The sequence below is a fragment of the Phocoena sinus genome, chromosome 9 (assembly GCF_008692025.1).
Source record: "Phocoena sinus isolate mPhoSin1 chromosome 9, mPhoSin1.pri, whole genome shotgun sequence".
Classification (NCBI taxonomy): Eukaryota; Metazoa; Chordata; class Mammalia; order Artiodactyla; family Phocoenidae; genus Phocoena; species Phocoena sinus.
Window position 1 is genome coordinate 33,430,286 of NC_045771.1, and position 20,832 is coordinate 33,451,117.

At 39.3% G+C, this 20,832-nt stretch overlaps 1 protein-coding gene across 2 annotated transcripts in view; it reads right to left on the minus strand.

Moving 5' to 3' along the window:
- Positions 1-267: 267 nt before the first annotated feature.
- Positions 268-20,832, minus strand: part of CAV1 (caveolin 1) — a 34,117-nt gene continuing 13,552 nt past the window's right edge. For both annotated transcript variants that reach the window (XM_032643007.1, XM_032643008.1), the window contains exon 3: positions 268-2,487. In XM_032643007.1, the coding sequence (XP_032498898.1) occupies positions 2,146-2,487 (342 nt within the window). In that variant the 3' untranslated portion in view covers positions 268-2,145. The remainder of the gene's footprint in view (positions 2,488-20,832) is intronic.

The following is a 20,832-nucleotide window of genomic DNA, read 5'->3' on the forward strand; positions in this document are numbered from 1 at the left end:
AGCTGCTAAACAAATATTTCTTATTAATTATAACTTTCACCTGAAGTAACTCATGAATGTTGATGGCCTTAGAAGAAAGAGCCCAACTAAATGTGGAAAATGTGGTCTTGAAAACTGGAAGACCACCACCCCCCAAAACATACTACAAATATGTACACACACCATGAATATGCTCAGTACACACATACACACACACACACACACACACACACCCCACAGAAATCAACACATACAGACCTGTTTTGAGGAAAAATAATAAAGCTGACAAACTGTTAAACATTTTTATTGTGTAGACTTATAACTTTACAGGACATGCAGGATAAAAAAGTGTAAAATATCAGTAAGCATATAAAATTTCAGCTATCTTTTGGACCAGCACTTGATTTGTACAAGGGACTAAGCATCTATATAGAACAGACATGTCTTGGGATACACAGTTTACAGATTGAATCACAAAGCAATTTCCCAAGTGATTTTCCTCATATAAAGATAAAAATATCTTTGCACTTAAAAATATTTCAGTATAGTACATTTTCAGTTATGTACACAGTTTAAAAGTAAAACTATGTCCATGCCAGTGTCTGTTTTAAATGCAAAAAACCTAAGTAGGTAACAGGTTGGCAATTAAAGTGTCAGGAAAACTGGAAGAGGCCAAAAAACAAACAAACAAACAAACAAAAAAAAAAACAAGCAGAATTCCAACAGTTGTATGGAAATAAAAATAAAAGCATAACTGAAGGTTAAAAATAAAGTCCCCCTGGGAAGACTCTTAATATGAGCAGGAGGAATAAAAAGCTTTTTGATGTACCAGGCAGCTTTCTGTATGACTCAGGTTTACAGGTAAAATTCCTCAGTTTGAGTTCAGAAGAATTTGAATTTATTCCAGCAAAATTACCTCAATCTTTTATTACTGCCTCCTCCCCCATCTTCTCTCTGAGCAAAGTGATGCTTGGATTAGGTCCAAAGCTCCTGGCAGGGGGAGGGGCCATGTGTCACAGCATTACAAACAGTTGCAAGTGCTTTACTTTGAAGAGGTCACATTTGCAACAACTCTGACAGTCTCACACAATGGCCTCCATTTTATGAGCCCTTCCCCAGAGGCCCACTGATCAGCTGAAAAGGGAACACAATGTTCAGCCACTAAACCACCCCAGTGATGGATTAGTTTGGAGTCAGGAAAGCGTGATTATTCTTGAAAATAAACGAAGCTGAATAGACATGCTGACCTCATTCAGCTGGTGAGAGGCGGGGAAAGTTGGCTTCTACTCCTGCCAGCCCAGAGAGGGCTTGGCCCCATTTATCCACCTTAATTCGTTTAATGGGGCTGATGTGGACCATACTCGATATGGGTAAAGGTGTTGTGTCATCAAGTGCAGACATGAACTTCATCTGATTCTGTATCTCAGAGTCAGAAACAAGTGTGAAGAACTAGGTAATGGATTTTTCTAATTTTGGTCTTCAGGGAGGCTGCTGACCTAATGAAAGTTGATGAGGTGGACCCTATTTGAAAAGGAAAACCTGAAGAACAGGAAGGCACTTAGGTGTCACCATCTATATAACAAATATTCAGGCACAGAAAGTATCACAGGTTAAAATTTCAGGAGAGTAAGGCATTAGTCGGATCATGTACAGATTATATTTTCTAACTTGATAAAGATCACTAGATTCCACTGGATCATTAAAGTGAATGGCAGCAATTCACTAACAGTTCAGAGGGAAGAGTTGGTTGAAAACTGCCCACATACCTGTACACTCAATGGCAATAGCCTGGAATTCTTCCCTTACCATAAAATGATCAACATTTTAGAACAGGCAGTTGAGGTTGTTAGTTCTTTTTTTTTTCTCCTCCTCAGTTCTTCATATTTCTCTCAAATTATCTTTCAACGATAGGCTCATATCTCAGCCAATAAAACAATGATCCAAATGTAAGGAAAATATTTTAAGTGGGTTTTAAAAATTCATACCACCCCAAAAATAGAAGACATAGCTCAGAAGAGACAAATAATAGTTATGAAAACTGAGTGATTTCTTTGCTCTGAACCAAGAAAATTCATTCATATATTGTTGCTAACAACTTGAAATTGGCACCAAGAAAATTAAAAGGGAAAAAAAGAATCGGATATACTTCTATCCTTGAAATGTCATTTATATTTCTTTCTGCGTGTTGATGTGGATATTGCTGAATATTTTGCCAATAGACTCAAATAGCGGGTCACAGAAGGCGTGGACGTAGATGGAATAGACACGGCTGATGCACTGAATCTCAATCAAGAAACTCTTAATGCACGGTACAACTGCCCAGATGTGCAGAAAAGAGAGAATGGCAAAATAAATGCCCCAGATGAGTGCCACTGGGATGCCAAAGAGGGCAGACAGCAAACGGTAAAACCAGTACTTCGTCACAGTGAAGGTGGTGAAGCTGGCCTTCCAGATGCCATCGAAACTGTGTGTCCCTTCTGGTTCTGCAATCACATCTTCAAAATCAATCTAAAAGGAAGAAGTGACAGAACATGAGCATGAAATAGAAGAAGAAAAGAAAAAAAAACCATTTCTGAGTATGCATAAATATATATTAGCTTTTATGTACAGGTTCTGTGTAAGATGCTAAAAGGCACCCAGCAGCATAAGCCTCGCTTGGAATTTGTAGGAAATTCAGAGATTTGGGCCCCACAAAAATCCCTAGGAGTGGCATCAAGGAGATTTTCTAACATGTCCTCCAGGTGCTTCTTTGCTGTGTGAAAGGTTGAAAACTGCTGCTCTGAGGGAAACTAAATGGATATGATAAAATTCCTGCCTTCAAGTAAAACCCAGCAACATGGATAAGTATACATGGCACTCAATAAAATGTAAATGACATGACCTAAGTTAATTGACTCCAAGACAACTACACACACAGTGTTAAAGGGTAGTTAGTTCATAACTGATTATCAACTCTTCAAACATTCAACTGGTAGAATATCTTCAGGAAATTAGATCATTGTGAGCTCTGAGGATTCAAGGAGTCTTCATGGGGTGGTGGGACCTGAGCAGGGATTGGAAAAGGGGTATGATTTGGAAAGGAAGGAAGAAGGGATCTTGAAAATGCAGTGAGCAAGGCCCCAGGAGCAAGGAAGGATGATACAGTGAGTGTCACAGGCAGATAGACCTGTGTGGCCCTTCTGGAAAGATGGGTTGAGGCCAGATTCAATTTTATTTTATATACAGTGGGGGTCTATTGAAGATGTTGGAGCGGAGGAATACAGCCACAATCAATGCAGTCATTTATCAACATGAATTTGATATCAGTGTCCAGCCTGAGAAAAAAGGAAGAGACTCAAGGCAGAGAGATTCTTGCTGTATCTCAAGTTTGAGATGGTAGGGCCAAAACTAGAATAGGCCATGAAAAAGAAAAAAGAAAAGAATAAATAATGAATTTCAGGATGTTAAAGGAAGAATCCACAGGACTTAATTACTTCAAGGATAGGGAGAGAGAAAAGCCTAAGGTGAGCTTTGAGCTTCAGGTTTTCCTGCTAGAGAGCAGAGGTGACATTAAAAGCAAGAAGAAAATTAGGAAGGCAGCTAAGAAAATGTCGAGAGAACTTAATTTTTGAATTGAGCAAATAGTAAGGTTATGAATAAGGACAGATGCAAACATCAGTGGTCCACACCTGTACTAGTCCCTTTTGGTGGCCACTAGGAAGTAATCAAATGAGTTTGCAGTCACATAGCACTTAACAGTTACCACGTGCTTCTACATGCATTGTCTCCATGTGATCTGGGATTTCAAACCAATCTGGGAAGGTAGGTTGTCATTTTACAAAAGAAGATACTTAGGTTTAGAGAGGTGAAGGTGACTTCCTGAAGTCAAACACAAAGCAATGGTGGGGACAGAATGCGAACTTGGCCCCTTTCCCAAATAGCGTTCTCTCCCACAGTACGTGTTCACTTAAGCAATTAATTCCCAGGAGCTTTTATCCCTCTGGAAGGATTATATAGACTAAACTGAAACATAGGGTAAAAAAATTACCACCAAAAGAATAGGACAGAGCCAGCTTAACTGCTTGGTGGTGGCAGCAATATGAAGGGATCTAATGTAGTTTGAAATCCAAACAAGTTGATGACTGCTAGCAGCAATCCAGCTAATCTCAGGATTAGGGAATTAGGACTTGGGTGACTCCATGGAGCCTCTCAGTGCCAAGGAGCCACTTTTGATTCAACACAACAAAACCTCTTTCGTAAAGAGTACATAATACTTACCAATAGTTAAGGTTTATTTTCTAGAACATTCTGTTTCTTGATCTGTTGTCCAATGTCCTAAGAATATGTAATATATAAAAATGGTATGTCCACAATTATCTAAATGAAGCTAAGTAAATTTATTGTTGTTCTAATGTTTTCTTTCTTCATTTAGATCTAGACTCAGAAGTAAACATTTACTTGTGTGTTTTCAAAGGCTGTTCTAAATATGTGGCAAGTCAGATCAGTCCTTTAATGAAGTTTCTGTGCAGTTTACTTGTCTACTGTGGGGTTTTGCTCAGATAATGCATTTTCCTAGAGCTATTAAAAATAAAGCCCTGCTGTTTTCCTTCATTCAACTGAAAGGTACCCAAAGAATTTTATTTTTTAAAGATGACCTTATTTTGTAAGAGGATTTGGTGAAGTCAGAATGAATGCGCTAGAGCAGGTGTTCTTAATCTGAGTCAAAGGATGGGCAGTGTTGGTCCACGAATGCCCTGAAGTGGGTGCATACATTTTGAGTGTACAATAGAAAAGGGTCCATTGCTTTTTCTTAGAAAAGAGTCTATTACCAAAGAAGGCTGGTAAGCACTTTATGGGAACAGAGGATTCCTATCTCTTTACAGAACAGAATTTAAGCACGTCTGCCTAGAGATTCTTTTCCAAGGGAATGGATAGTTGCTAACATTTGTTGATTGGCTATCATGATCAAACACTGTTCTCATTTAACTTACAGCAACTCTGTAATTTATTATTCCCATTTCATAGAAAAATGTAAGGTTTAATAAGTTGTCCAGGTAAATAAGAGGTGGATTTGAATTTCTAATCTGGTTTGAAAGATACCGACTCTTTCTTCAATACCACATTGCTTAAAAAAATATTTTTCAAATTTTCTCTAAGACGATTATAGTATTTCATAATTAAATGGTACATTAACAAAAAAGAGTTTACTGAATTTAACCCTTTGGTAACTGTAAGAATACCCACAGTGTGGTCTCTGAGGAGCGTGTTACAATGAGGTCATACACATATATACACAATTGGTCCTTAGTGAAGATCTCTGAACATATGCATGTGTGTAAGATTTCTCAATGATAAGTTAATTTTTCTAAACATAAATGCTTTTTTCAATGAATATTTTGGAAATTCTTAAGCTTTATTTTAACTTGCTTTGATTATTTCAAAGCAAGTTTAGTGTTTTTTAATGCTTTCCAGAAACTGCAGTGAGCATGATTTATTTATCCTCAAATATCCAAGTAAATTTAGAGCAGGTCTCCAGGGGTGGACAGCAACATGACAAAACTAACATGTTATATAAATATATTCAGTTAGTTGCTGCTTTAGTCTTAAAAACTTTAAGTGGCTTAAAATAATATTAAAAGTACAACCAATTAGATGCAGCTGAGAAAAAAAAGGCAGGTTAAGGAAACACAATGAAGCCAGAAATAATGTTTCGTTTCTCTCCACCTCCATTTCTGCAGCAGTAATAGTAATAGGTTTTTGTGAGGAGAACATGAGAAAATTTATGCAAAGTGCTTAGCATAGGGATAGAGCATTGCAATACAGTAAATGCTTAATAAAGGGCATTAAAAAAAGTACTTGCTCTGGGTGACTAAGCTTTTTAATTGCAATAAGAGAAACTATCAGCTGCAAAGTATATGGTGGCTGTGAATTCAAACCTCATCAGTGCTTCAAAAGAGCTAACTTCCATCTGTAATCATCTTTAACACAACCCTCTGAGATGCGTGCTCTTATTCTCATTTTACATATGAGGCTACTGTGGGAGGTTAAGAAATTACCCAAGGACACAAGGATGATAAGTGGCAAAACTGGAACTTGTCCCACCCCAAGTTTGACCTTTTTTTGCTTATGTATCCCTAGGACTATAAGCTCTTCCAGTAGCCTTATTCGCTAATTTTCACCCATATAGATATGCTTTCTAAAACATTCACATTTTGATTATTAAAGGAATTACTCTTGTTAATGTTTCCATTTTAAGTTAGGACATCTAGTAACTAGGATGTTTTGCATTTTTGGTACTGATTGAATTTCCATGGCCCTGAACATTATGTTCTCACAATCCTGGGCACCTAGCCAAGGACTCTCTCTAAATGGCAGATAAGGAAACTGAGGCACGATTTAAATGGGCCAGACATTCTCAAGGTCCCAAGTGAATCAGTGGAAAGGCTGAAATTAAAACTGTAACTTCCTGATTCCCAGGCCTAGGTCCAGCCCTGCCCTCCACATAATTTCCCTAGGAACTTACATCTCTCTCCCCAGGTCCCTTCTCTGCCTACCCCATTCATATCTCTAGGTCTCCTGTAAGTCTCTCACTGTCTTCTAAGACATAGACTTGAAATGTATCTCTGTGTGAGGTTAGGAGAAGTGTCCTTTTCTCAACACTAATACAGACATTTCTGTACATTTATCTAGGGTGAAGAAAACTGGAGGGAATATTTTGAAAAATATCCTCATTGTACATTTTGATATGTATTCATAATGCACTGAACCCAACAAAGTTCTGTTAGTAATCAGTCATTCCATCTAAAGGTAGTTCACAATTCCATCAGTCAAAGCATAGTTGCTTTAGCAGATTCATAGGTATTTAAAGCTGAAGGAATCCTTAAAGAAAAGGAGTCCCATTTGAGATAGAGAAAGCTATGGCAAAGCTGTCAGATGACTGGATCAAGAATACTTTCCCACTTAATGGCAGGCTCAGGATTGGAATTCAGACTTAGAAACTCTCCTAGGCTCTTCCACAGCTGTCTGCTGTCACCATACATCCTCAATCATCTGGATGCTACATTCTGTAGTCAATGTAAAAGGCAGCTAGGCTTGTATGTGAATTTGAACATCACTGAATGAATGATGATGCCTGTTTCTGACAATCCCCAGTGTGCTCATCGTTCACATGCATCATTGGTTTGATTTATCCCTTATCAAAGCTGTCACTCTGGCGTCCCGTTCCCTCAGGGACATGCTCCTCTTATCCCTCTATAGGAGGGCAGGTCTTGCTCAGAGCAGAACTTTATCTGCTCACCTAGATTTGGAGCAGAACAGCAGTTAGAGATTTGCTTTTAAACAAACACAAAAACCAAGACATGCAGGTGCCATTTAGTTTCTAGAATGGGATGCCTCAGATGAGGTTGAACAGCTTCTCCAAGAACTGATTTTCTGTTCTGTAATCTATGGAACAAGTTGTGCCTCTGGCCCGAATCATAATGCAGACTGCAAGATCAAAGGCATAAATATGCTTCAGTGATATTTCTGTGTCTTAATAGATGCTTTATAAGGAGTCAACAGTTTATATAACTAGATTTTTATAAATGACATTAAATACTTTTGTGCAACATTGACTTATGATGCTATAATTTTGGAAACATAAGTTAACAAAAATCTATCAGCAGATGTTCAAGAAAAGCAATCTATCTCATTGTGTTTTAGTAATAGCTGGCTAATACAGTAAGTCTCAGAAGATTTCATCTTGTTAAATGTATGCAATGGAAATATTTAAAAAACATTTTATATGTACACAGGATTAAAAAACCATGGGGTCATTTTTTTTCTCAAAATTTGAACATTTTATTTACGAATAAGGAATTTTCAAGAAGGAAACTTTAAGTATATTTGAGATTTAACAAGCAATGATGCTTGCCTTGTCTGTTTCTGTGGGAAAATATCTTTTTAGACTTTTGTCAAAATTGTGAAAAAATCACAAAATTGTGATTGTATTGGATATATGGAGCACATAAATAATAACAAATAAGATGTTTACAGAAGATGTGTGTTGCCTGCTCTAAATCCATAGTCCCACTTCTCTGCCAAGTGAATCTTCGTTTATTCAGGTCTTGGAAATAATTCTTTTATCTCAGAGTTAAGTTATAGTTGTTTATAGACTTGCCAGGGTAATCTTAGTCTCCTTGGTGAATGGTCAGTTTAGAGTAGACATGTGACCCAATTCTGGCCAATGAGATCTAAGTAGAAGTCTGCTGGGCAAGACTTCCAGGAAAGCTTTATCTTCCTTATGAAAAGAAACAGAGGTATATGGTGTGGCCCTTTGCCCCTTTCATCCTACTTAGAAAATGATGTATTGCCTTAGTGTAGAGAAGTCATCTTGTGACCATGAGGTGACATGTATAATTAAAAGACCAAGAGAATAGAAGATGCTGCTTTTGCTATTACCAAACTACTGAAACAATGCCAGTAGCTGTCTGCCTCTAGACTTCTCCTTATGCTCTTATTTTTAAGCCACAGCTCTTCAGATTTTCTATTACCTATAGCAGAGAGCATTCTTAAGTGATATAGTAACTAACACTCTTTCCTATTGGTTGGCATAGTAGGTGTACAGCTCCTCATATAGAAACCTGAATTCAATTAATAACCTCAAACTATCTTTTCAACACTACTAGACTCTACCCCCAGAATGTACTCCTTGACCTGTATCAGAAGAGTTTGTTTCACATTAACATTTAGTTTTAGCAAAGTGTAAGTAGGATGATAAATTGACTATGAAAAAGCAAATTCATGTATTCTGTGATAGCATCTAAGATGACTCCCAGTGATCCCCCCTCCCCCACTTCTTGGTATTCATGCTTTGTGTAACACCCTCCCCTTTAGTGTGGGCTGGATTTATTGATTTGCTTCTAAATAGTAAAATGTGGCAAAAGTGATGGGGTGGTCACTTCCAAGATTAGGTTACAAAAGACCATGGCATCATCTTGCTTCCTTTCTTGCTCTCTTGCTTGCTTGCTCTGCTGGAAGCCAGCTGCCATGTTGTGAGCGGCCCTATGGAGAGGTCTGTGTGGAAGTTAACTGAGGGAGAACTCTAGCCAACAGCCACTGAAAAACTGAGTCCTCAATCCAGCAGCCTGGGAGGAACTGAATCCTACCATTGGCCATGCGAGTGAGCTTGGAAATGGGTCTTCTCCTAGTCGGGCTTTGAGATGACTCCAGCCCTGTCCCCTGGACTGCAGCCTGTGAGAGGCCCTGAACCAGAACTACTCAGTTAAGTCACACTTGGATTTCTGACACTGTTAGATGGTAAATATTTGTTGTTCTAAGCTACTAAATTTGGGGGTCATTGGTTATGTGGCTAGAGATGACTAAAACAAACCATCTTTATTTTGATGATCATGTTTTATTTTCTATTACATTGCTCTTTTTTCTGTTAGATAATTTAATTTTTAAGCTTATAGAAAAATGTATATAATGAATGTACATAAATATCCTGGAATTTGGTCCTGGAGCAAAGTCTAGAATTATATGAGAAGGAAATGCAGCATTTTCAACTTTCTACAATTCATATCAAACTGAATATTAGAAAAGTTTTAGGCAATTGATAGTGCGTGCTATCAGCACATATCCATAAAGTGCTTGGCTTTCTACCCAGATATGCACCAAGGACTAAGAGCCAGCTCCACCTAGAAGACGCATCACTGAATCTTGACTTCTGAATATAATGTCTTGAATGCACCAGCACAGGGGTAGTGTTGCAAAAGAATCAACTGGAGGGAGGATGCTTGTTAAAATGCAGATGCTTAGGCCCATTTCAGACTCAGATCACACCCTCTGGGTTGGGGCCTGGGGAATCTTATGCAAATGATTCCTAGCGAATGACACATCCATTTGGATTTAGTGACAACTTCTTTTTGTTGCCGATACTCTTTCCCCTCCATGCCTGGAAGCCCTAGTCTGCTTCCTGCTTCTTTCTGGAAACTCCTCATGTGCTGGCTGGCATCTGGAAGTTGATGGATAATGAATGAATGGAAATTCTCTTGAAAAGCTATTCCTAATTTAAACCTATAAATATTTATTATTGGACAAGGATGAATGACTACTATTTATTATGAAAAACACAAAAACTGGCAATAGAAATCCTGATTTATTTTTCATGACTCTAAACCCAGTATAAACAAATGCATGTTTTAAAGATCAAATACGGGGACTTCCCTGGTGGCGCAGTGGTTAAGAATCCATCTGCCAATGCAAGGGACACAGGTTCGAGCCCTGGTTTCGGGAAGATCCCACATGACGCGGAGCAACTAAGCCCATGCACCACAGCTACTGAGCCTGCGGTCTGGAGCCCGTTAGCTACTACTGAAGCCCGTGTGCCTAGAGACTGTGTTCCACAACAAGAGAAGGCTCTGCAATGAGAACCCCAGGCACCTCAACAAAGAGTAGCCCCCGCTCACCGCAACAAAGACCCGACGCAGCCAAAAATAAATAAATAAATTTATTAAAAAAAAAAAAATCAAATACGTACTTCTAAAATCCTAACACATGAACCAAACCCACACATACAGAAGGAGGGTTGAGACTAATTTCAAACTCCCCTCAGTGTTCTCTCACGTATTTCCAACATGTTGAACAGCCTTTGAAGTCAGTGGAATAAATGTTGTCCATGAGTGTGTGGGTGTAGAGAGGGCTGAGAACCAGCACAATTAAATGTTACCAGAACACAGGAACTTTGCTCTAATGCCTATGTGTTTTCTCAGGGGCAAAGGCAAAATACCCATTTGTTTACTGGGCTGAACTAGCACCACTGTAGGAAAAAAGCTGCAGTGTTCTTGCAGCCCCGATTGAAAAGAGGAGGCCTGGACTGTATCCTTAATGCTTATGATTGCTTGGATTTCCAGAGGATCCACACACGGTCCTAGGAAAAATGTAAACCTGGGGTGGGAACATTGAAGTGTTCTTGGGCTGCTTTGGGGTAGCAGGTGCTAGGCAACTTCACCTTGTGGGAGAGCACAGGATTGCCTGAAGGGAGAGGGCTGCATTACTAACCAGGGTTTCAAGCTGAAAGAGGACAGAAAGGTGGGTATATACCTACCTCTGAGTGAGAGAAGAGGGCTGGGTGTAGAAAGAGGGGTGCAGAGGGGACCTGCAGTCCCTGGCCTGGGCCTCCAGCTGGGACCCTTGAGTGTCTCTCTTTGGATTGACCTCCCTGTTGTTGCTTCTCAGACATTACAGAGACCTCAGAATAATGATATTTTATACATATAGTGTCCTATTTCACTCATCTGCTTCTCTTCACAAACTTGTGAAATTCTAGGTTATCTTCATAACAAGAAAGGAAAATAATCTTTTATTTCCCCAATAAGGAAAGGTCACTTAACTAATAAATGAATGGACCAAACCAAGACCTAGGGTAGGTCTGTATCTGTTGTACCCATCTTGGTATCCTCCACAATTCCTAGTAGTACTATGCACACATTAATTAGCAAATATTCCTTCAATATGTATAATATTTTAAAGGAGCTATAAATGTCCATTGAAAGAATGTAGGCATACATTAACTATCATATTATCTACTATGAGTTCTTTTCCAATTTCACAAGTGTACTTTTATTTATCGATATTTTTGGTATCCCATTTTATTAAAAGAGATGTTCTTTTCACCATAGCTCTATAATACCACAATCTGATCAAAATGAAGTGTAGGGTTGGTTATCATTTAAGTTACTTGAACGGCATGGAAAGCCTACAGAGGAGGGGGCAATTCAAACTCAGAAGTCTTCAGCTTTAAGGAAGAATGATTTAGAAAATATTGATTAAAGCATGTTGTTGCTTTGTTGGGTTTTGCCTCAATGATCTGAATAACTACAGTTGTGTAGATCTGGCCCCAAAACAGGGGGCACGCACTGGAGTATGTTGAGGAGGGGAAGCAGGGGTAGAAGCAGAAGTAGCAGTCCAGCTCTTCGGGGGATCAGTAGAGCACACCAGTGGGGAAGAGATAGAGTGAGGAGAGTGAATTTGTTCTTTGGTGTCTCTAGTCTCCACTTTTCCTCATGTTTTCCTGTGTGTGTGTGTGTGTGTGTGTGTGTGTGTGTGTGTGTATGTGTGTGTGTGTTTCCCCAGTGCAGGAGGCCTACATTGTAATTTGTACTTTAGAATGAATTTAGGTGACTATGTTCTTTTTCCTGGCAGGGGTATAGGGGGATGCACAGAGCAAGGCAGAGCATCATCTCCAACTGTCCTTTATTGTGTCATTAATGGACTTAGGGCATGAGTGTGGAGGATATATTCTGAGGCAGGAGAGTTGTACAGAGGTTTTGGAAAAGCAATGACATACATTATAGAGTACTATATGCCTTAATTGGTTCATCACATCCTGTATGTGAGGACCTTCAAGGCAGGTGTTATTTCCCCCATTTTACAGACCAGGAACCTGAGTCTCAGGGAGGTTGTAATCAGTGACTGAACCAAACGCAGGACTTAGGTCTCTTGGATCCTCCATCACACAACTCTCTTTAACCCCACACCAGTCCTTATTCTGCTTATGAAGCCCTGCTTAATCAGAGTCACATAGGAATTTCTGAATCCACGTGCTCTGGTTGCTCTCCCTTGCCTGCAACCATGCTTCCCATCCAAACTAACAGAAAATGCTGCCCTGACTCAGTATAACCATTTCTACCAGGACAGGGCATGTGAATCCAAGCCAGAGGATGTGGCTGGCCTCCTTCTGCTCTCAAACCTCCATGCTCAGCATTACCCTCACTCTCCAGCAACCAAGCTCTTCTCTGGTCAGGACCCCCTGAGTCATTGACCATTGGTTACGAGGGTCCCCATTGCCTTGTCACCTCTCTGTGGCTTTTTCTGGTTTACCATAACATTGTACCTTTCCCTATTCCATTCCTGTAGGGCCAGTGGTTCTCAAACATTAGTCCACTCATTTCTTTGTTAAAATGCAGATTTCTTGGCACTGAGATTCTGAATCGGTTGTGTCTGACAGTAGGGTCCTGGTGTCTGTACCTCCTCCCTCATTTTGATGCAAGTGGTTATAGGTAAGACACTTTGAGAAAGAAAAAAAAAAACTGTCTTAGGCTGTCTTAGCTCTTTGCTAGGTGAGAGCATCTGAAAAATCTAACACTCAGACCTGAGTGGGCATGATATTAAGTTAGTTACTGTGTTGCTCTCTGCTGTTGAAAGGCAATATGGTACCCTGCTTGATAGCATGAGGGCTGCTTTGAATCTCAGCTTTGCTAAGCTACTAAATCTCCCTGTGCCTTAGTTTCTTATCTGTAAATTGTGGGTATAATGGTATATACTTCATAAGATAATTCTGTGTATTAAATGACTTAACTTATGCAAGATATTTGGGACAGTGCCAGGGGCAATGGTCAATACTACATCAGGAACTTCTGGCCCAGGCACCCAAACCAGGAGAAGTGGGGAAGTGTCAGGGATTTCGGTAGCAGTGTTGGGAGGATGGAGGAGCTATCTTGGAACAGGAGAACCTCTTGGCATTCCTGAAACCATTTTGTGCAGGTGGGTGCTTATTTTCCATTCTGCCATTAAGCAAATAAGAAGGATTAGCTCATCTCTTGCATGTGCATTAGCCTTCTGGAGTTTAATGTAAACATGAGGCATACATGCCCTGGGGGAGAAGATGCTCCAGCTGACTGAGTGACTGGATGTGTCCGAAAGTGGCAGCAACACCAAGCAGACAAGACTCTCTTTGCTTTAGATTAATTCCTTTTTGCCTTATTCTTCCTTTCCTTTTGCCTTTCACCTGAAGGCAACCACCAGGTTTTTCCATCTTTTGCTCTTCTTAGGAGGGAGAATAAATGATCCTTGGGTTTGTATTACACTTTGAAAATTTAAGTTAAATTTCCCTGCTCTAATAACAAAAATATACACTCCTAGTTTACATCCTGTTATGCATTGAATTGTGTTCCTCTCAAAAAGATACGATGAAGTCCTAATCCCCAGTACCTCAGAATGTGACCTTATTTGGAGACAGGGTCTTGTAGATATAATTAGGATGAGGTCACACTGGTGTAGAAGTGGGCTCCCCATCTGAGATGGCTGGTATCCTTATAAGTAGATGGTAATGTGAAGACACAAGGAGAAGGCCATATGATTGATTTGAGTTATGCAGCTGTAAGCCAAGTAATGCCAAAGATTGCCAGAAAACCAGAAGCTAGGGAGAGACAAGGATGGATTCCCCTGCAGGTTTCAGAGGGAGCATGGCCCTGCTGACCTTTTGATTTTGGACATCCAGACTCCAGAACCATGAGACTGTAAATTTCTATTGCTTTAAGCCACCTAGTTTGTGATACTTTTTAAGGTATCCCTTGGAAACGAATATACATCCTTTTGAAATTGCTAAAAACTGTCCTTGATGATGAGATGATTTGGGGATTCCAGAGCATTTTCATACCTCCTTGAGTATGCTGTGCACTCTTTCTTCTGGGGATCCCAGTCAGGAACCTAAAACCACATTTGGTGTACCTGAGACCAATTGGCCGTTAGCCTTCTTCAGGAATCTGGAACTATCTCTCCTGTCCACATGGCCTCACATTTTCATTATTACAAGAAGCACCTAGTTTCAGGTGGCTTGGTACAAAGCAGGCTACATATCTTTTGATTCTTTTTTTTTTTTAATCTTCAGGCTTCTGGTATTGATTTGGTGGCACTTGTTGATGTTGAGTGTTACCAAACAAGTGACATGGAACAGTTCACAGTGTAAAAATAGGCCAAGCAAGGGCCAGTGATAGGAGCACTGAGACTAGAGCATTGAACTTGAACAGGGAGGAGCCATACCTTGGGGGCGCTTATGTTTGTCATCCTTGAGGAGAAATAACTGCAGCCCTTCAAAGTGTTGGAAGCTTACTTCTCAAATAGAAAGTCCTGTATTGTTTAATGCATGGAAATCTTATTTTATCCAAACATACAATGATAAGGATTCATCCAGAGGGCTCACTTTCTCACAAAATTCTGTGTTTACACTTGGGAGTTTGTTATTCTTTAAACTTCTGGGCATGTCATGGGAAAAATATAAATGATCACTGCACTAAAGAAAATAAAAGCTCTTTCCATTCTATCAAAGACATGAGAGACGGAAATGTCTTCACTGTTTTCAAGCTACCCATTGGTTCACATAGACATTTGTTTGAACCAGAGCTTTTTAAACACTCTTAACTTTTTTTCAGTTTCTACAACTCACTTCCTGATGGCAGAGGTTGTTTCCTACCATTCACTTAAGTCAACCTAGTGTTACTAATAGTTTTCGTCTTACCTCACTGCTTGAATATTTTTCCCTCCAGTGCTTTAAGTCTGTTTATTAAACAAATAGAAAATTAATGAAATAAATCTCTGTCGGTTTGAACATTGCTTGGCTAGTGAGGAAAAGGATTTACACTAGGGTCCTTGTAAGGTCTAAGCAAGGATAATCACAGCCCATCATGTGGCTCCCAAGACACAGCTACCAAGCTCTACCACAGGGTTACTCCATCTGGGCACTTGTTGGCATTTTGTGCCAGATAATATCTTGTTGTTAGGGTGAGGGTGCTGTCCTGGGAACTGTAGGGTGATTCTCAACATCTCTGTCGTCTACCCACCAGATGCCAGTAGCACCTCCTAAATTTTGACAACTAAAAATGTCTCCAGACATTGCCAAGTGTCCCCTGGGAGGGGGAGCAAAAAATAATCCCTGGTTGCAAACTGGTGCTCTAGAAAATCAGAATACAATTTGCTGAGACAGTACCTGAACTTTAGAAACATTTATAGCCTAGAATGCATGCATATTTATTGCAGGCACTTTTGGTTTACAGTACTGTGGCCTTGTGAGTTCATTCATACCTTCATTCAGTAGTTATGAAATACCTACTTTTTGAGGATGGAATAAATGAACCAAGCAAACAGAGCCAGGATAGGGTCTATGAGCTGGCTACGGGTGTCACTGAAAAGGGGACAGTGCCAATAAAATAGACATGGCCTCTGGCTGCTCAAGCTTACTTTTAGGGTAATAGAGGAAGTCACTTTCTTGCCCCTCCCCAAATCACTAACCTCTTGAATTTAGACCAGACCATTTTTTTCATCCCGCCTACCCCACACCCCACACTTATTTAATGGTTTTATTTTGTATGTGTGTGAGATTATTTCTGCTACTAGACTGTAAGCTCCCTGGAATCTAATAGATACTAAATTAATATTTGTTGAATAAATTAGTGAATGCTTCCATTTATTAAGTTATATTTCTCTCTTTCTCCTATTTACAAGAGCACAAACATGATAAAATCTCCTTTAGGAAAGAAAGTTCTGAATGTGTTATTATCTGGCCAGGGGCTAGTGATTGCATTTATTGATTGCATTCTATTATTCTAACCCAGTCATAGTAATTTTGGTAAAAGAATGATCAAAAGGTGAGTAATGACAGGGAAGACAGATCTATTCAGTTTTTGTTTATCATGAAATTTGGGTTCATACCTACAGATTTAGGTTTAGATTTAAACCTATAGCTTAGCTTAGGGAGCTGATGAGCTCCCTGAGAATGTTCAGGGGGTCTGGAATTCAAACAACTTCATTTTTACTTTCAGATTCATACAGCTGGGGTGCTAAATGATGGGATTAAAATCACCTAGGGTCCTAAATTCTGAACTTTATATGGGTCAGAGAGAAACAGACTCTTTATAGCTGGGTAATGGGAAAATATGATTCAAAGTAATAGTGCTTCCGTCCTGTAGTTCTTAGTCATCTGATCCTATTGCTCACAGATGGGCTGTTAAAAGAACTTCAGAAATGTGGCCATATATGAACTAGGTAAATTTGATAACTGTTGGCACTCAGAAAGTCTGAGCATTTTCTATTTAGCTAGACCTTTTTAAGACCATTGCTCTAACTAAAGTTGCAAATAATTATGCGCTTCTTTGTTATGTGAACTAAGAGAAACTGGCTGGTTACAAAAAATAAAAAAACAAAAATTACTGAAAGTTTGTAACCAACTTTGGAACTGATTTTCTGATCCATCTTTGAACACAAACAGCCAGTTTGGAGGCAAGGGCAGTAAAAGGAAAGACTGCAGAGTTCTGAGCCCAAATGAGAAGGGGAAATGAACTCCAGCTTTTGATCTTCTTCAGGACCAAATATTTATTTGCAGTGTATTTGCATTCAGCATGCCATCTGTTGATAGCTCAGTATTTCAAAGATGATTTAGTTAAGTCCCACAGCCTTAATATTAAGAGTAAGAATGACAATTGGTAAAATCTAGGAAGAAGGTAATAAAAATAGTATTGATGAGGGGGTCCTCCACCGTTATCTCTGCATGGACTTTTCTGCACGTTTACAGCGTTCCACACTTTTATGAATACTGGTTAACTGGAATCACAGAATTTTAGAAATAAAAGTGACTTAGCGATCTTCTAGTTCAACTTATTGATTGTTAGATGAATAAACTGCTGTCCAAAGGGTCCAAGTGACTTTTCCGAGGCCCAAGGTAACACTTGAGGTCAGTGTCCAAGAGAGATCTGGAATTCAGGTTTCATCTGAGGCTCAGTTTCCCCATCTGCTCTGAGGAGTGATTGGCATCAGTAAAGCACTTCTCAGTGACTTCTCTCTTCTCTGTGCCAGGCCCTGGAGAAGTGTGGGACACCTGCCATCCCTAGGTCCAGTGAAGCTTCCTGTGGCCTCTGCACCATTAGGAGAAAAACCAGTGCATGTTGTCAGCTCCATTCCTAGTATGCCTGAACCATGAATGCAAGTGAAAAAGAGGGATAGGGATGATGTTCTGACACTCTAACCTGCTGATCTTCCTCTTGGGGAGAATAGAAAGAATGAGCAAAGGAAAGGGAAAAACACCAGGACTGAATTACATAAGTGACATGAGATTTATCCCACATACAAAGTCTATCTTATGTAGTTGCTATAGCAGAGTTCCAGAAAGCACTTTTTTTTTGTAATAGGAATTTGAGTGATAAATATCATATTCTAATAAAAGTTCTAAGGACTGTAGGATGAGGACCTAGAGAAGTAATAATTTCCCCACTGTAGCCCTTACAGTCCTGAAAATTTTGTCATGATACACAGTTTTATTATTAAGAAATTCTGCGAGTGGAAACCAGACTCAATTCCAGCTGTACATTAGCATCACCTGGGGAGCTTTCCAAAGAGAAAAGAATACATAGGCCTGGGCCCCATCCTAGACCAATTCAGTCAGAATTTCTAGGGATGGAGCGTGTACAACAGTATTTTTAATTGTTCTCCAGATGATTTGTAGCTAGGGTAAAGGACCACTGGTCTAAAGTCACAAAACAGCCACCCTTTGCAGAAGCCACACTCTCTCATGAGTTTAAATCACAATAGGGATTTATACAAGCTGCAAAATTGTGTGACTATGCAGTGTGTAGGAGGGATTGGATGGGCAGGCTTGCCATAAAGATAATGTTTCATACTGACCTTTTGGTACATACAATGCATGCATTTTGTAGTATTCTACTTTCAGATGTTTACTACTTGCATTCTCAACCACTGTTAACACAATGCCACATCAATTCCTCTTTGCCCCCAAACAAACCAGGTATCCTGCAGGAATAGAGGAAAGTGTTCATACATATGCTTGTGCTTAATTATGAGACTGTGTCAGTATTCTTATACACCAAATTGTAGCTGTAGAGGTAGAAGGATTTGAGAAGCTACATAGACAAGTAAGTAATTTAACACACTACTCTTACAGAACAACCTCTTGTGACACATTCCTGGGATTAACTGCTCTTATTTCTTGGAATTTCTTCTCCCATGTAACCTAACTTTTCTTTTTTTTTTTCCAACTAACCCCTTCCTCCTTTATCCTTGTCCTGAATGGTGATTGTGTCTGAGCAGTATTTTCCTTGTTAAGTCTCATAAGAACCTAGCAGTAACTAAAGGCAGTTGTCATTTTATGTTCACTTTCAACTCTTCTAACAAACTGCCAGACAAAACAGTCCCTCCCCAGCCCTACCTGGGTGTTTCTCTTCATCTCTTATCTCCTTCCTTTTGCTCTTCCCTAGGATCTTTCCAGCATCTCTACCTCCTCATAAGATCGAAACAGATCCTATATTTAATAAGTCTGACCAATAGCAAATAAAGTAGAGAATCTTGTCTGTGACATTTTTGTTTTTTTGGATTACATTCTCCTTTTGATTCCATTCATTGTGCTTCCTTTAAAATATCATTAAATTATTGAGATGTTTAATGTTCAGACACAATTGATAGACTTAGTTTTGGTCCCCTATTGCTCAAGGGGTATGGAGCATGATGGATTCATTTAAGGGTGTGTTTACAATAGTGATTCTCACCCAGGAGATCTTGGTCCCTTAGGGGCTGTGGAATTATTACAAAGGGTTTCCATATCCGTTGTGTTTACCAAGCATCTTGATTTTCCACATCACAAGCTCCCACAGAAATGACAACCCTCTCCTGATATTTTCTTATTTTTCATATATTTACCTATTTGTTTCCCACTTAATAGCTATACGTTTTATTCCTAGTCTTTTAACATTATCTTACTTTGTATTGGTTTTTATCTTATTTTTATGGGCTATTTGTAATTTGCCAAAAATCACTTTGATGTTATTTTTTATATATGTTAATAAGGTCATTGTAATTGGTGTCATTTGTAAGTTGAGAGTCCTCTTTAACTCGTTCATTCCAGTCATCGATAAAGCATTAAATGTGCTACGACTGTGGTCTTGGCTGTATATTAGATATCAGTCACACCTAAAATTCACATTACACATCATCACCCTTTTTTAATGGCAGCTTTCTAGTCCTACCTATGCTTAACTGAATAATGACCCTGATTTCCTATACTTAGCTTATTGATGAGAAAACTATTTGGGGTCAAATTGACACATCTTACTCTTATCCTTATTATAGTAAATCAACCTCCTATCACGGGAAATGATAGAAAGAAGCATATCTGGAAAAGGAGCTAACATTCATTTCACTTGGCCCAGACATCAATAATGAAACAAATGATGTCTGACCCCTTCTAGAAACATTTAAGTGTTTTGCTTGTTTTTTGTTTTTTTTCTTCTGAGAAGAGATCTGAGATCTCTGACAGACCACCTATGAGGTACAAAGAAACTTCTATGCTTTTGAAATAGTGGATACCACATCCCAGCTAGTAAAAATCTCAGATCTCTGTGTACTTAATATCTAGAAGTAATAAAGCGAAAGAGAAGGAAGAAGAGGCTTGGGTTTCTCAAAGCTGTTGTCTCCTTTAGGCTTTGAGAAAGGTTTTAGATTTTTCTTCAGAACTGTCTCCGGACCTAGTCGTTTCTCTGATGTTTGCATTTGTCCAAAGGTATATGGGGAGTCTGACAGGGAGTCCTTCTACCCCTCTCTTGGCAGGGGAGCTCTCATGTGGCCTGAGACCCAACTCTCAGCCTTCATACTTCTGGCCCCAGGGGGCAGTGCCAAGGAGCAGCAATGGCATCTTTTGGCATTCTAGGAATCTGCCTGCCCTGCCTGCGAGATACTTAGGAGATGAGCCTTATTCTGCAGGCCCTGGGAAGTCATCCAGGTGCCTCAGCCTGCTTATTGGAAGGCTCAGGAGAGATGTATCTATGTCCTCTTCAAACTGGAGATTAAAAAATTCTAAATAATAAATTTATATACATATTAGAGCAGGTTGTCTCTTTACCTTAGTAAACAGAGTGAATGTTTTTGGATTTCTTTCTTAATTATTTGGATATGTTTTCCCTTATAAGGCTTTAAATGTGGCAGCTGCAGAGAAAAGGAGCAAAGGAATACACTCAATGACATAATTCTACTGTCTTTTAGCTCACTGAAGACATTCAATTACTTAAAAAAGAAATTTCAGATTCTTTTCAGCAGATTCAATTTGGCATCCATTTT